Here is a 17,998-nt window from a genome sequence, read left to right as displayed (position 1 = left end):
TAATCCTTTGACTGAATATCTTATCAGCTTTCAAATGACTACCAAGGAGCACCAATTCAGAATATTTCCTTAAGCTAACTCCAGGGCTATCAGAACCATTTATTTGATGGGGGACCACCTTTACCCTGAGCCACCTTGCTGAGCTGGGGTCCGAAACCACCTGCATCTCCTGGGAAGCCTCTGCCACATGTGTCCAGCTGTTCCAGCTGTGCTGCACCTCTGCTGCTGCCTGTGGCAACCAGAGCACAGGCTGTAGCCTCCCCTCCACTGCATCCTCCCCATGATGTGACCAGCAGAGACATCTCAGTGATCAGGGGTGGGTGGAAGCTCCAACACAAATAATTTAACTGTTCTTCAGCCACCTACATCGGTTATAAGCAATGTAATTAAAACCATTTAACTTGGAGAGAAGAAAAATAACAGGCAGGAATGCAACTCTGTTTTTCATCTGCCTTCCAACTCAGGCCAAACATCAAGCAGAACATCTGCACCCAGTCTACACTAGTCTGCCATTAGCTTATTTATAGCATGACACCACCTACTCTCTAACAAGTTGTTTCATTTTTAAATATTTTTATTGCAATTTGCTTGCATCCTGCATATTTTAAAAGGCCTTAAGTAACAGAGCACCCCTCAGTGTGGCTCACGTGCACCCCTCCTACAAGTGGCACACTGTGCCAGCCTGTCACTGTGGGGACACTGCCCAACTCAGCCACCACGGAAGGAAACTTGCAAGGAATCAGAGGGCCCTGACCTTTTTCTTTCCACCACAGCACAAAGTTGTTCAGTGTAAACACCAGAGAGCAAAACAACAGCTTAATTTTTATAGCTGTGTTAGGGGGGAAATATTGGAGACCTGGGTAGCCATCAGAAATGAAGGTCATTTAAAAAATCCTACCAACTATTCTATACCTGCAATTGCTGTTGCCATGGGCTCTAAAAGGTTCATCTGATAGCCAGGCACACCTGGCCCACACCCCAGAGATGCCCTGCACCCATGCTTGCTGCCCACCTTGTGCTGCAAGCTGCAAAACCCTCACCCAGAAACCTTCAGCCACCAGCATCCTGCTCTGGTGGTCACACTGCACAACAAGTCTGGATGCAGTCTTGGATTACAGCCAGACCAAAGGAGAAGGGAAAAAAGTAAACAAGGACATGGCCAAGGCTGGACACAGGCAGCTGAGTGGCAGAGTCTCCTTGAAGACACAGATCTCATGAGAACACAGGGCCTGGCAGGAACCACAGTCCTGGCAGCACTGAGCCATCAACACTCCCTGCACTTTCCCACTTCAGCCTCAGAGCTTGGTGGGGTCTCCAGAAGAGCTCTGTTTCCCATGCCAGCACCACTCAGGCAAGCAACCCTTCATCCCTCATCCCCTGTGGATAGAAACCAGGACCCAGCCTCTTCTGTGCTGGCCACTGGGCTCTGCCACCAGCCCCTGGGGCTGAGCTGGCAGGTTAAGCAGGTCTGAAAACTACTTCTGAACTGCTTGACATCAATACTACAAAGCTGTTTAGCACAAAGAGGGTGCTTCTAGGAGCAGGCAGCAGCAGTACTAATGATGTGCTCTGTGAAGGTCACAGGTACAGACCAAGTTCTGCCCCCTGCTCCTTGAGCGTGGCCTGGAATATTTAGCAGAGAGGACAGAAAAGCACGGGAGAAGATGCAGTGGTTTCACATTTATCAATTTAATCTCCACCAGGCTCTGATACACACGTAAAACTCACTTCCTAGCAGCTCCCCTGGGAGGCTGCTCCCTGCAGCATCTGTGCCTGCCCAGCTCCAGAGGGAACTGCAACCACCCCAGCCCTTGCCTGCATCCTGGCCATGTGCAGCCCCAACACAGCTGCTCCACCTGGGAGAACACCTCCTCACCTAGGAAACTCTCCTTGGAAAAGCATTTCCCACCCCAGCCCTCCTGCAGGGGCAGCCTGGGACAGGGATCCTGGGGATGCACCCAGTGCTGAGCCCTGAGCTGGCACTTGGCTGATGGGGGTCAGACCTCAGACAGGGTGAGCAAGGTCCCATAGGAGGGAGCAGGGGAAATGCAAAAGCACAAGAGTGTCTTGCAGAGGTCTGGAGGATGTGCAGAGATGACACCTCATGAAATCTGCACATCAGGAAGAACTGGAACAGCCACTGGATGAACTTACTGCAACAGCTTGGTGGGTACTGAAAAGGAGAATCTACGGCTGGCTTCTTCCACTGCTAATTCATCTGTTTTTTTTTATTTTACTTCTTTTAAAATTGCATCTTAATTCTCTGCACTCTGAGCCCCTAACCCAACAAAGCACCTGAACAGCTTCATGCACATTTAAATACCTCCCTGGAAGAGGCTCCCACACTTGCAGGGGAAGGCAGAGCTGGCTGCCTGGAGAGGCAGCTCCTGCTGGCATATTCATGCATCTCCTCTGACAGCCATGGAGCCAGGCACAGACATCTCATCTCCATACACTGCTCCACCACCCAGAGCAGAGACTGCCACTGAGATTTTTCCTCATTTGACACACAGAAAGATTATGGCTTTGTGAGACGCTGGAACAATTTCTTTCACCACGGCATGAGCCAGACAAGATGAAACACTGAGGTCAAGAGAGGCATGACACTGCTTAAATTAATGGGCTTGGCAAAATGAGCAAACACTGACTATCAGCCTGCAGAGAGCAGAGTTTGCACCTCGCTTTAGGAGAAAAAGATGCCGCAAAATTTCCAAAGAGGTCCAGGACAAGCAGTTGCTGCCATGTCTGCAATGAGGTACAGTTATTAACTAATTCAGTCCACTTGAAGAATCTAATTTCACCTTCTAAGCAAGCAACAGATTGGCTCAGGAAGTGTCAGCAGCTTGTTGCTCTCACCAGGACAAATAGTGTTCACTCTTCCTCATTAAAGCAACAAGTCTGCTGGGAAAGGCCAAATCCACCCCTGGAGCATCTTCCCTGAGTTAACCAGGACTGGGGCTGCAGGACCCTCCCTCAGTGTCTGGGACCCACCCTTCCTGCCTGCTTTGCTGCCACGGCTCCAGACTGACAGCCAGAACCTCCCATGGAGGCCAGGAAACCACAGAGGAAAATCTGGAGGGTGGAGAGCAATGGGGACCTTTCTCCTCCCAGAAGGGTTTGAAAGCACATGCAGAGTACCCATTGCAAAGAGGCTCTGCCAGGCAGGGTTGTGTCCAGGAGGACAAGGTCTCCTGCTGCACCTCCCCAGGCCCTTCTCTTCCCACCCCTAAAGCAAAAGTCCTCACAGGATCTGTTGGGTCACCTCACGTGGCCACAGGACCCAAAGCAAAGCAGCCAGGATGGCAGGAGGCAGTGGCTCTCCCCAGACCCAAGCACAGACCATATGGTGTCTGGTGCATAAATACATAAAGTATTTTATAATGCCAGACACAAAGGCCAAATTCAGATCCAAATTAAACAGGTATAAATCCCCAGAAAACCCGGACCTGACATAAATGTTTTTTTCTTCCCCTACCCTGAAGATGGCTAAAATAGGATTACACAGGTTTAAACACAGATTAGATTCTGATTCTGAGCTCCAGATATGTGGAATTTACAGACGGCCCAATGCTTCAGAAACACACGTATAATAGACAACAAAAACCAATTCTCTAGCAGCAAGTTGCCTAATTATCTCTCCATCTGAGAGATGTTACAGTGCCCAACATGATAGCATTTCAAACAGAAACAACTTCTTCCTCCTGTGTTCCAGCATGGGAAAACAAACAGTTTCATCTGCCTCACATATTAGATTTTTTCCCCATATATGTCTGTGCAAAAGACAAAGTGCCAGAATATCTTTTGAGGGAAATAAAAAGCAATAGGAGAGAGATGAGCATCTGAAGCAGCAAATCAAAATGTAGATGTGTAATGACCCCATCCCTGCAAGTGGACACCTGAAGATGATGCTGGCATCTGAAGGTCATACTTTCACAGACAGGCAAATCAAAATTCAGGTGTATTTCTGAAAAAGCCTCAGGGCAAAATTGTTATTAACCTTCAACCTGATCAGCTAACTGGGACATTTGGGAATCTGCCTGTTAATTAAAAAATACTATTGAAAAGACTCACTACCTCTTCATCCATTCATGGGACTTCTACAGATCTCAGCTTCAGCCTTCTCTTCAACCAGGACTCAAGCACCTGGAAGCCCAACTTCAAGACTCAGAATGAATCCTACTTAGTTTTATTTCCAGCTGCAATGGGTAAGTGTAGGTCTGTGAGCTGTAAGCATTTGGTGCAGCACTTTGCCCCTCTGCCCACCCTGGGCTCGCTTGAAAGACGAGGTCTGGAGCTGATGGCCACCTTCAGCTTTGGCCCATCTCCATACAACCTTTTCTGCCAGGGCAGGGCTGCTCTTCTTCCCCCCATTTTCATGACTTCTGACTGCTACAGAAACTCTGTCACCTGGACCAAGAGCATCCCAAAATATTTTCTACTGAACATCCAAAAAATGCTCATTATACACCATACAAAAGCAAACTGCTTTGTACCAGATCATCTCCAGCATCCCCAGATGTGAAGGGTGATAGTGGGCCAAAGCTACACTGTGACATTTATTCCAGACACAGAAACATCCCAAGATCTACAATCCCAAGCCAGGATTTCAAGGAAGACCCAATTCCTCTCCTCTCAAGTTCTAAGGCCACAAAAGGAATGAATATGTTCAAATAAAATATGTCAATAAAATATTGACAGCAAACCAAACTAAATTACCTGGAACTGCATCACTAGCAACACACACCAACAATAGCTTCTTTCTCCTCTAAAAGAATCAAGCTTCACTAAATGGTCCTTAAACTTTCCCAAAGGACAAGGGAAAGGGAAAATGAGCCAACAGAGGAGAACCAGGTATATTGCTACTGAACAGCAATCTGTTATTTTAATCAAGTACTGCCTATTAACTGGAAGTTAATTAGAGCCCTGGGATAAAGCATCGAAGTGACCCAAGGGTCTGAAGACCCAGGCTGTTGTAGCATGCAGCAAACAGAGATGCCTGGTGGCACTGGCACTGTCCTTCTGCAGAAGCCATTGAAGCCACAGGTGGAGGGGTCTCACTGTCAAGCAATGCTCCCTTGGGAACTCAAATCTTTAAAAAAAGAAAAAAAAATTTTAAAATCAGTCCTCCATATTAAAAGAAAACAGAGACACAGTCCATTTTTAAAGCACACTGAAAAGCAAAGAGAGTCATATAATATCCTACAAATGGTTCAGAAGAGAGAGTGCCAGTGAGCTGCATCCTCAGCCAGTACTGATGATGAAGATCTCACCAGCTGTCAGGCACAGACTGAGGCCAACCTCTCCATCAACAAGCAAACCCTGCCCCAGCCCCCTTCCTTTCTCCTTTCATCCTGTCCTGCTGGAGCCATGGCCACCTTTCACATGGGAACAGTGCAGTGAGATGACTCCACCACTGCTCCCCTCAGACATCATCAGCCCCAATACCTGTCCCAGCTCTGGCTGGGCATACATTTGCAGGAAAAGGACTTTTCCCTTCCTCAAGAAAACTGCTTGCTTCACAAACCCTAAAAAAATCTGTCAGGTAGACATGTACAAGAGCTTATGTAGATGGAAAAGACACAAAGTTACCACAGGACCTCAGGGAGGTTTATATTCCCTACCTGTGAGCACTGAAAGCTGGATTTTTTTTATGGTAAGTGATCAAAAGATGTTAATGAGTCACCAAGATGCAGTTTGTCCTGGAACACTGGTGTTTTTTATTGGGCCATCTGGGCTTTACTGCAACGCAAACAGCATTACCTGACGATTGCTATTAACATTATAATCATTAACAAAACACCACAGTGCTCAGATTTCAGGTTTTGTCTCACCTGCTGCACTGCCCAGGCTTTTCAAAGCCAAGGCTGGGATTTAGAGAGCAGCCCAACCAAAAATCCATCGCTGGGGAGAGCATGATGTCCCTAGGCAGACTCCACCCACCCTCCTGGGTGCAGAGCCTGTGGTTGCACCTCAAATACATTTTTTTCTGCTGGGAAATGACCTCAGGTAGCAGCTGACAGCCCTGCTGCCAGGGCCAAACTCTTCCCTCCCCTTACCATGGGACATGAGACACCTTTATTCCCAGGTATATGTGGTTAGGAGAACACATTGTCTTCCCAAGCCTGCCCCACTTCTCTGCAAGAGGTGAACAGCTCTGCACTCGAGCAGAAGATGGCACATGGGGGATGAGTGTCAAGTTGCCAAAAACAAAAAACGGAGGGAAAAAAACCACTAAAAAAAGTGCAAACCCTTTTCAATATGTATCCAAATAACCATTATCTAGACAACATGTTTGCTGGAGTAAATTAAAATCAGACATCTTCTCCAGTAGCTGTTGCCTCACTCATCATCTTTTGTTCTGTTGGGACATTAGATTTGTTCTGAGTACTGGTTATTTTTCTGGTTTTAGCCTCTAGTTGAAAAGCTGTGAACAGATGATAATTCTAGCAGCTATCCTGAGCTGAATCCCTCCCCTTGGGGAGGACATCTCCATCTGAGCTCATCCCACCTCACTCTAGGCACTAAACTAAGACATGGAAGTTAGTGACAGCTCCAGTAATCATCTGAGGTAGGAACAGAGGGGGAGGCAGAGAGACAGCTTGAACAAGGTATCCTGCATCAATGTGGAAGGAGAAGCATTTTGGTCTGTAAATGCCAATAATTTACAGCATTGAATCCTACTATGCCTAGGCAGGAGGAAAGATCTAAGAACCAGCCCAAACCCCCAAAATCTTGGCTAATGCAGAGCTCACCCTATGCACCTCATCTTGGAGACACGCACTGCCCATCTCCTGGTCCACCTGCACTTCAATTCCATGCTTAGTCTTAAGTCCAGGTCTCCAGAGCATCTCCAGGAAAGGGGGGAGCAGAAAGGTGCTTTACAGAACACCATCCATCGGCAGGATTTGCAGACACAGCCCTGCCTAAAGCCACAGCAAAATGCAGTGTGAATTCTTACTACAGTTCACCAGACCCAGGCAGCTTGATTCAAGATCATAGAATCCTAGAATGGGCTGGGTTGGAAGGGACCTCAGAGCTCATCAAGTCCAACCCTTGATCCACTCCCCCCGTGGTTCCCAGCCCATGGCACTGAGTGCCACATCCAGGCTCTTTTGAAATATCTCCAGGGAGAGAGAATCCACCCCTTCCCTGGGCAGCCCATTCCAATGGCTGAGCACCCTCTCCGTAAAGAAATTCTTTCTCATGTCCAACCTAAACCTCCCCTGGCACAACTTGAGACCTCTTGTGCCCTCTTGTCTTGCTGAGAGTTGCCTGGGAAAAGAGCCCAACCCCCCCCTGGCTCCAACCTCCTTTCAGGGAGTTGTAGAGAGTGATGAGGTCTCCCCTGAGCCTCCTCTTCTCCAGGCTGAACAGCCCCAGCTCCCTCAGCCTCTCCTCATAGGATCTGCGCTCGAGTCCCTTCACCAGCCCAGTTGCCTCCTTTGGACCTGCTCCAGGACCTCAATCTCCTTCCTGAACTGAAGGGCCCAGAACTGGACACAGTACTTGAGGTGTGGCCTCACCAGGGCTGAGCACAGGGGCAGAATCACCAGCAGAAGGTGGGGCAGCTCTTTGCAGCCCTTTATAGCCCTCTACACACTGCTGGGTGCTGCCCCCTTATCAGCTGATGGGCCTTCTCTGAGACCACCAGCAGAAGGTTGTGCACAGGACAAAAACATACAAGGGAAAAAGGAGCTATAATCCATCTTACTTTGGCTGGGTAGTGCCTCACTCTGTACTGTGGTGCCAACCTCCCAACGGGAGCCAGGAGCCTCGCTGATGGGACTGGCACAGCTCCACTGCTTCCCAGTGAAGCCAACATAAAGACAGCTGCACGCTGGGTCCGAAGTATGAAGCCACAAAAAAGGTTCCTTTTAATTATTGAAGATTTACACACTCCTTGGTCCCATGACTGCTTTTACAGCTCTCCATTGAAAGCATCATCACCCACCGTTCGAGCAGGATTATTTTCCTTTTCATTTGGACTTTTTCTCAACAGCAAATTTAATTAACTGACCTAATGGACTAGAGCTGTGGATTGAAAAAAAAAAAACCCAACAAAATCAACAACAACAAAAAAAACCCAAAACTAAAAAACGCAAACTAAAAAACCCTGCTCCCACTAAACACACCACTGCGGCAAAAAAATCCCCAAGTAAAACCACAAAACTCAGAGAAAAAAAAAAGTAGTTTACGCTACTCCTTTGCAGAGTTGCAAAATAATTTTAAAATCCTCACGTTGTGAGGTACAGCTTCTCCATGCTGGCAACCATTTGCTCTTCATTGTCTTTTAACAAAACATCCCAAAGCCTTCCACAAGCTTTTGAGTTGTGCAATATCTTTACAAGTGAGGAAGGCAGCTCCTGGGGAGTGCCACCATATCCATCCCAGAACTTCAGCCAAGCTGCAGACTGATACTCATTTTATTAAAACCTCATAGATGCACACAAGAAGAGCTGGTGCTGCACTCCCTGTTGACCACACACTTCTACCAGCACCCAGAGCATCCCCATCACTGAGCTGAATGATGAATGTGGCTCAGCACCTTCACCACCACTGTATCCCCTGAACCACCTCATCCCAGTGACAGAACAGATGCCACTACAGAAGCCTTGATTCAGAGGTCCTTGCCACAAGCTTTGGAGCTGCAGGTGACATTTCTGGCCTGCAATTATTTATTGCAACTCCAAGCAAGCAACACGTCACTTAGAAAGTGAAGCAGCACTTAAAAGGCATGCCACTGAAATTCAGCTGCATTCTAAATCAGATAACTTCCCACTGACTTACATGAGAATCTATCCATTTGCACAGTAAAAAAAAAAAATCATCTACTCATTAATGCTAACTTCATCAGTCACAGTGAGGTGGAGGTGTTCCCCTCACCCTTCTGACTGCACAGAGCTGCTGCTCTGCTTGTCTCTTCTTCTATTGGGAAAAGGGGAAAACAAAGAAAAGAGTATTTCACACCTGTCACAAGATCACCTGATGGAAGCTTCCAAGAACAAATTCATCACCACACATGCAAGGTACAGTCAGGGTGACGTGCATGCAAAGCAGTGACTAATTATAGACTTTTTGCTGAGAAAATTTCTGAGCATGAAGGGCAAAATTTAAATTGTTGATCAGCATCACTTTTGTTATAACATGTTTGGAAACAAACCATTCACTTGGAATTAGGCTCCTTGTACCAGTGTTGACACCTGTATCTGCCACGTAAGAAATAAAATTTAAAAATACTTCAAAATATGTTCTTTCAGATGCAGATTCCCTTCATTTCATTGAAAAATGGAGCATAATGCATGGAAAGTTGCCAAAAAATGTGTTTGTGTAGCATGGGAGCCCAGGGAGGCAGAAAAGCCTGTTTGCCACTGCCCAGTCCCTTGGCTCCACTGGAGGGCAAGAAAGTCTGACCCTGCTCCTGACAGTGCCCAGGCCCCACACAGGCTGGGGCAGGTCATGGCATGAGAGAGAACCCCCCCACTTCCTCAGGGTCCCTGCAGCCCTGCCCAAGACCTCCATGCTGTGGAACAGCAGAAAAGGTGACTGGGAACAGCTCAACCTCTGCAGCTGCCCAGCCTGAAACCAGAGCACAGGGACCCAACTCATCTTTTGCTACCCCTGCTCCCAGCAGCACACCCAGCTCCAGCTGACTGCTGTCATGCACAGAGAACAAAAACAACAGATTCAGGAACTGTTTCAAAAATTCTATTCCAGCCAGACATCTCCAGTGCTGACAAAGCCCTGGAGCGGGGTGAGCTGTGGGACTCCAGGCCCACAGCCCACGTGGTGTGTGCCACACAGGGCTTGGTACCCAGAGCCAGCCCTTTGCAGATCAAGGTGTGAGCAAAGCTGCTTACAGAACAGGTGATGTCAATGTCAAACACCTCCAGCTGCATCAGCTCAGCAGCAAATGAAGCTAAGTACCAAAAGTTATCTTTGCCAATACTTAGGCTCTGGGAACGTTCAATACTTCCCTCTCATTCTTCTAATTTTTGACTTTATGCCCAAGTCGGTTGCCGCCAAGAAGTGCAATTAATGTCTCCTCCTCCTCTGCACAAAAACATTCCCAATGGCACCAATCAAGCACAGGACTGATGAGGTGCTCTCCCAGACAGCTCCAGCCATCACGTGGCAATCTTGGGAACAGAGGACAGAGCACTAATGAAGTTTCTCTGGAAATCCCAGTGGTGGTCACCTCTTGCAGGGTGCAAGACTGAGACACAGTCTTCACACTCATCTGCACACCCACAGCTGCTTCTTTGGAAGCAACCATGGCCCTGTCCAGTCAGTAACACCATCACATTTACCTGTGAACACAAGGCTGGCATTCTCCAGTTCTTCCTGTGGAACCTTGAAGCTGAAGGACTCATTGTAGAAGGGATCTATTGTCCCCCGCATGCAAGAGGTCTTCTTGGTTTTTGTTAACTTTAATCCATGAACAAGCTGAATTTTCACAAAGGGATCTGAGAAAAACACAAAACACAGGCTCTGTGTCACTGCTGTTGTGAGTCAGTTCATGAAGGTTGGGCACTGCAGGGAGGGACCATGCTGGATGGTGTGACTGGCACTTGGACCACCCCTCCCAGGCATTGGCAGTAGAGACAAAATTGAGGCAGCTGGATTAAAAATGCTCCCAGCCAAAACCACAGTTAATGACATCCTTGATAGGGGCCAAGCATACTGTTCTTTTTGGAAAATGCCAATATTCTGGCAGGAGCAGTGGCTGAGGCAGGGAACGTGGGAAAAACACCTGAAGACATGTGGAGCAATTACCAACCAGCATGCTCAGAAATGGCAAGGAACAACGTGTGGACACTGGAAAACTTCACACCATCCACAGAGCAGGTAGATAGCATAAATGAAACCACTGCAACACAAACAACCCAAAGATGCCTGCAACATCTGCAAAACACAGCACAGCCACACAGGGGCTGCCTGACCCAATACAACATCAAGGGTCTATTGGAGCTCCTGCTTCCTCACTATAGTCCAGAGATTTTAATTTAAAATATGATAGAAGCATTCACAGCTGCATTTTATCTTAGGGGAAGTGTTCCAAATACCTTCATTACTGTTGGCTATATATATAAAATGAATATCCAGAGCCTTGTAGTATTAGGAACTGAGCATCCAAATCCCCCTGGATCCCTCACAAATTGCAGCCTCATCACTGGTCTGCTTTAAAAGCAAACTGTGTGTGAGTGACATAAGAAACACACTGCCCTTTACCTGAACCTTGGCTCATGTCTGTCTGAAGAAGCTGTTTTGCTCTAATGATGTCCACGTTCAGTCTTCCTGCACTGGGTAGGTAGTTTAGTGACAACAGCAGCTCTCCCAGCTCCACTTCATTCTGCAGGGAAAAGGGAATATGAAAATTCAGAGCAGAGCTTGGAAGGGAAGAACAGGAAGAGAAATTAAATAAATCCCATTTGCCTAAGTGCCTAAAAAATAAATTTTCATCACGTTCTAAACTGCAACCAAGAACCATCTGGTGGTAACTCCTGCTGGGCAGGAACAAGAAGCAGCACTATCCCCAGGTGAAGATCACTTTTTGACTGCTGATCCTTCACCAGCTTTTCAGTAGTCATGCAAAGAGGACCTACAAGGAGGAATGAATACAAGGTCAGCAAATACTACCTGCTCCATTTGGAACAGTTCCAAGTGGTTCTGAACTTACCAACCTGCAATCCTTATTAACATACAAAACATGGACCCAGTGGAGAGGACATTCTCTTTCCTTCCCACCCTCCAAGGACCCCACCAGCCACTTAGGAAGTTCAGCCATGAGTTGGTAAATGTGACCTCTGGGTCACATGAAGGCAATTCAGAGGAGACATCTCCTTCAAAACCAGTCTCTTCTACCCAGAGACCACAACTTAGCTGTGTTTTTGCTGTTGATCAGGATGTACTATAGCCATGGTTTCACATCAGTATAGCTGTCCAGCCATTATTTCTTCTCCTTTTACTTACTGATGCTGAAAACTAGTAATTAAAAAAGAAAATAAATAAATTTAAAAATCTGAAGAACCGACATCAATGCTCCTTCAAATGTGACAGCTTAAAATAACCTCTTCCTCCTAGCATGACCTGGCTCCAAGATGCTGTTATTCTCAGATGCAAAATACACACAAAGAAACAACTGGAGACTGAAAACACCCCAGCCAGCCCAGGCAGGGCATCAATCCACCTGCCTCATCTCTGGTCCATGCAGAGCTGGTTATTCATCCCATATGGCTGAACAGTTTTAAGACAAGGCTGGATGAGATGGTCACAGCCCATTCCCAAAAGAAGAAGGAGCTGCAACAGTACTGCAATCCAAACAAAAGGCTTAAATATCTTTATGGATGCCCAGAATATTAGATTACAGAGATCAGAGACTAAAGGACTGGGCAGAAAATAAAGAAAAAGCTCTGAAACACAATCACAGCCTGAATCATCCCAAAGAACCAGGTCCATCATCAGACAGCCCAGCACACCAGGTACCCATGCCCAGCAAAACTACCAATGGCACTGGGGAAACTGAGCCTGGGGCTGCCAGGAAACCCAGCCAGGTCACAACTGTTCAGCTGCAAATGGAAAAGCTCCATTTCCACCAAGCACAGATGAATCAGAGGGCTCAAAGCGAGCCCCAGGAGGCACTTGGGTACAAGCCCCATCCCTCTGCCAGGAGCAGCACAGCAGCTCTTGGCCAGCAGCAGAGCAGCTCCTGCTCAGGGCAGCCACAGGCTCCTTGCCCATCGAGCCAGGCACGACAGCTGACGTCAGGTAATGGTGTTAGAAGTTTTCCCCCAGGCACTTTGTCTCCTCTCCTGTTCCTGTTGACTTGTGGTGAGGGCACCAGGACGTGCCTGGCATGCAGGAGCGGGTGGCAGGATGAGGAGGTTCTGCACCTCTGATGCTACATAATACAATTCAATCAAATACCCTTTTTTTTTTTTTTTTTTTTTTAAGCTTTCTGCAGAAAATATGGCAATAGGCTGCCCAATTTCAAATCAAAGGTCTCTTCATTTTAGGAGCTAGCAAAGCAACCTTTGTGTTTAATCGCACTCATTTAATGACCAAAAGACAAGGAAAGCACCATGCAGGGAGCAGAGTGAGGGCTGCAAATGCAGCAGCATCCTGACAGCCCTGGGTGAAAAGCACAGATCTGCATGGCAGCTCCCGAGGCAAATCTATGTGCCCTCCTGACATGCTCCAGAGCCAACCTGGCAGCATCCACCCCAACCTGGCCCTCCTTCTGCCTTCCCTTCCCCACAGCCCCCCATGAGAAAAAGCATCTGATACCTCACCCCAAACTCACAGCATCTCTTGGGCCACATCATGTGGCAGGAGGTGGTTACACAGCACATGCACATTCACTGCCTGCATTTTCTCCTGTTGCTACAGCTTATTTGCTTCACTTAGAAGGTACCCCTCTTCTGTCAACCTTTGCCAACTCCCACACCTCACAACAGCCTGAAGACACTTTCATCATCAGGAACAGCTGGTGACTTCTAAATCTATTACCATGACAATAAAGAAGCACTGCAGTACCCATGATGCCACCCACCAGAGGATCCACCTGAGGTAACTCTGAACCTCAGCTCACTTCTTACAACATACCCACATTTTTAACCTATCCAGTCCTACTTCCACTTACATTAATTGCTGCATCAGGCTCCGTGCAGGTTTTAATTCCTAGAAATTCAGGTACATTTGGACAGCACAAACTAGGAAACTAATTAACAATATTATTACCCACTGGGAACAGACAATTATACAGCTCTGGCTGCAAGTACCAAAGTGGGACTGGGCAGGGAGGTAAGACTTTGCAAGTCACCTCAAGCTTAGAGCATTAAAAAATCCTCACTAAGATTTAGGGTAATTCCTTCTGGATTCATCCATTGATGGAACCTAATGACCTTACCTGCAGGAATTAAAGGGCTTCCCTGGGTCAGGGAGGAACATGAAAACTCAGCAAGGGAAGGCAGACATCCACACTTCTGACACATTTACATTTATCCCCCATTAAAAAAAAAATTGACCCACACTGACAATATCAGACTGGGCATGTAACACCCACAGAGGCACAGGCAGGAGAACCAGGCACCTACCCCCCACCTCAACTCTCCCAGCACTGTGTCCTGTAACCCCTGCAGAGGGTATTGAAGGAGCCATCATACTGTAACCATCATGTTTCTGCCTAACCCATGAGCCTTTGACAGGTAAAGGTAAAACTACACCTCTGATTTGCCATAGGACCTACCTTAACAGGGATACTGGCACTTGTAGAAAAGCTTTTACTATATGGGCTTAAATTTGAGCAAGGCAAGATATAAAATGCTGTACTCTAAGTGTCAGAAGCCACACTGCCACCAGCGTTCATGAGTCTCAGATCAGGCCCAGTCTCCCAAATCTTAATAGCACATTCTGCCTCTTAATGGCTTTCAAGCATGCCCAGATTTCTGTCAAGTGTTTTAAGCAGAGGGACAGACAACCTGACCCACAGGGGCCACAGCAGGACAGGTGTGCTCAAAGCCAGCATGAAAGCAGCAGCCCTGCTGCAGGCCAAGTACTGGCAGCACTTGCAGTGATAAAAAAAGGTTTTTCCAGAAGGAAAGCCAGATCCTGGGGTAGTTCCTCTCCCTATGAGTGACTCAACCTTTCTAAGGCACTTAACCCAAGCACTGAACTTCCTCTGATCTTATAAATGAATTATTGCAAGCTTAGCCACAAGGATCTAGGAAAAACGCTTCAACTCCTTCCATGGTGCCCAAGGGGATGTCCAGCACTTCAGAAAATGGACCAGTGGCCCACAGCCACCAGGAATTCCTCATCAGCACATTGGAATGGCACTGCCTACACCATGCCATGCCACACCACACTGCCTGGTGTTCTCCTGCTCTTTGGTCACTGTCATCACAGGGAAACACTCAGGGAATTACCCAGTTGCTCCAAGAAGCCTGAGATACAAGGTGTACCTCCTTAGGATTGAGTCCCCAACAAGCTCACACCATTGCCTGTCTTTTCCTAGGCCTTTGCATCAGCAACCACAGCACTGCTGGTTTTGCCTTGAATTTTCTGCTCACAGAAGGCAGCGTGGGGAGGTGCCCCTCAGCACTGCCCTGCAAAGGCATCATTTTTTGCCATTATTATGCTGCTGATGAGCTGATTTGTGCCGAGATCCCCGGGGACCCTGGAAAAGCAATTTCCTGTCTGATGAGGTGCCAGAGTGACACCAAGTCTGGGATGTCTGAGGCTCTCCTGTAGCTCTGATTAACATTTCACTCCTGGCTGCTCCTCTCAGCAGCTGTATTACACAGACAGCCCTTGGTTTTGCAGCCTTGAGCTCGCCTGTGATCCAGAACCTTCTGCAGCCACTATAGGGGCTGAACCAGACACACAGGAAAAGGGGTTGTTTGTTTTGCTTTTTTTCTCTTGTCTGTCATCTCCAAAACACAGTGAGGCTATCTCAAGGGAAGAGGAGTTTTTAATTGATACCATTTGCACATCTTGTTTGGATCAGGGCACTTCTTCCCTTGCAGCCCCCCCCCCCACCCAGCCTGGTCATGCATTGCTACAACCCCAGCAAAATTCTGCAGCTGAAACCCTCCCTGGATCCCGATGGGAACCAGAGCACATTACATCAGCACAGACATCTATGCAATGCTCCTAATGAAGTTTCAGATTGATTTTCCTCCTCAAGGTTATCTGTGATGGTACCTCCAGGCACACTAGAAAACTGATGGTTTAGAACAGTTTGCTCCAACAGGCTCTCTATAGCATCCTGTGGCACACAGCAATCTTAGAAGAAAGGCTGAGCTATTAAGGACCAGAACCTGAAAAAAATATATAGTTACCAATGGGTAAGAACAATGTTACCTATATAACAGTCAGGGAGTAAACGCATGGTGAAAAGAGGCACAAAATCCCTTGCACCAGTTTGTATGGCCCTGAGAAAGTCTCTCTTGTGCAAAGACCTTTGGGAAGAAGATTTCCTAAGGAGAGGAAATCCTGCTCACAGACCCCCCACACCCCTCTGAGCTCTTCCTTAGCAAAATAAACACTGGAACATGCTTGGTATTCCACAGAAAGGGCAAAGAGTAAACACCACAGAGGTGAAGGCATAAGGTGGCCAGGATGACAGCTGGAAGCAGAAGAAACAGATAAGGATAAATAAGAGAATGTTAACCAAGAATTAAAATTTCTCAGTGTTGGAGCTTTAAATACTTGAAAAGGAAAGGAAAACACACACAACTGAAATGGACCTGGGTGGGGGGAAATAAATATACAGTGAAAGAAAGATGGCAGAATGCCATGAAACTAAAATACGACAACAAATCATTGGTTAAGAGGAAAAAATGCTTGTTGGGAGACAAAGCCACATGGGGAAGCAGTGTGAAAATCAAGGAGCCTGCTGCACTGCTGCTGAGTCTTCCTTGGGAAGGCAGTGCCATAAGACCCATCACAGCAACCCCTCACTGTTCCCTCCAAAATGGCTCATTACCTCCATTTCAAATGCCTTTCTCCCTTTTCTTCCCCAACCAAGGCAGGGAAGGAACAGCAGTGCAGCATTTGTTGCAGGCTTATCCCAGAGATGGGAATCAAAAATTGCAGAGAGCTGCTGTAGCAAAGCCACTTTGTTTGTGGAGCACACACCATTTTGAATGTACAAAGCTGGCAGCTCATTCCATGGCACTCATAATACAAAGTTAAAAAGGCAAGTCCAATTCATACTCCCACTACTAAAAAAAAACCGACTTATTTGAGAGGAGAATGAATTTCAATGCTACTTTCTCATAGGCAATTTTTTTTCCTTTTGCAGAATGATGTCCAAGCTCTCATTACTGATGGTCTAAAACGTTTATTCCTGCCCACTCAAATCTGCCAAAAGAGAAATGAATCATATGTCAATAAAACTTGGGGTCCTGAACATGTGTTTCAGAATTTATCTTAACAGAGAAATGTGTGAATCTGAGCCCAGCTACAGCAAGCCCTGCCAACTGCATTCATGGTAATTAAGCAAAGCCACACATATTTAAGGGGATATTTAAGGAGTGCAGAGTGTTCCTATGGGGATTGGGCTCAAGAGCTACTCCATGAGAAGCTACTGTGCTTCAGAAACACATTAATTACCCCGCCAGAAAAGCCTCCCAGAACTATTGAGGATAAAGAATTTGGCACTACCTGCACTGACATTTTCTACAAGGAGTAGGTCCTTCTGCTCAGCTCTTGGCTCTGATGATACATTGGGCAGCAGCTCCCCTGTGCCTCTCCTTTGGACTCAATCCTCCTAAGTGCTCCCAATGCATGATCCCAATAAAAAAGCACTTCTGAACAGGTATAGCTTTTGGCTGGACATTTAGCATCGAGTGGTTTATTGCTCTGATTCCTCAAAGCTGAGAGGACAGCGTGTTGCTCACCCATACTCGGGTTCCCTGATGACCCATTCCTGACACAAGGAGCATGGCATAGCTGCACAGCCCACCTTATGGAACCATAGAATCTTTCAGCTTGGAAAAGACCCTTGGGATCATCGAGTCCAACCATCACCCCTACTCTACAAAGGTCTTCCCTACACCATATCCTCCAACACCACATCTAAACAGCCCTTAAAGACATCCAGGGATGGTGACTCAACCACCACCCTGGGCAGCCTATTCCAGTGTCTGACCACTATTTCTGTGATTTCCTAATATCCAGTCTAAACCTACCCTGTTGCAGCTTGAATCCATTCCCTCTTTTCTATCACTAATTACCTGTGAGAAGAGACCAGCACCAACCTCTCTACAATGGTAGAGAGAACCTTCAGGTAGTTATAGAGAGTGATGAGGTCTCCCCTCAGCATCCTCTTCCTCAAATTAAACAGTCCCAGTTCCATCAATCATTCTTCATAATATTTATTCTCCAGGCCCTTCACCACCTTCATTGTCCTCTTCTGCACTCCCTCCAGCACCTCGATATCTCTCTTTATTGAGGTGCCCAAAACTGGACACAATACTCAGGGTGTGGCCACTCC

General features: G+C 47.1%; 1 protein-coding gene across 2 annotated transcripts in view; it reads right to left on the bottom strand.

Annotated features, from left to right (window-relative positions):
* The window catches only part of SYT17 (synaptotagmin 17), a 41,741-nt gene that overhangs the window by 8,993 nt on the left and 14,750 nt on the right, over positions 1-17,998 (bottom strand). For both annotated transcript variants that reach the window (XM_071760654.1, XM_071760653.1), the window contains exons 6-7: positions 11,230-11,350; positions 10,308-10,463 (exon numbers count right to left, since the gene is read on the bottom strand). In XM_071760654.1, coding sequence (XP_071616755.1) covers positions 10,308-10,463; positions 11,230-11,350 — 277 coding nt within the window. The remainder of the gene's footprint in view (positions 1-10,307; positions 10,464-11,229; positions 11,351-17,998) is intronic.

Source organism: Heliangelus exortis, chromosome 17, assembly GCF_036169615.1.
Source record: "Heliangelus exortis chromosome 17, bHelExo1.hap1, whole genome shotgun sequence".
Taxonomy (NCBI): domain Eukaryota; kingdom Metazoa; phylum Chordata; class Aves; order Apodiformes; family Trochilidae; genus Heliangelus; species Heliangelus exortis.
The sequence above is the reverse complement of the archived record's forward strand: the minus strand, read 5'-3'. Positions and strand labels throughout refer to the sequence as shown.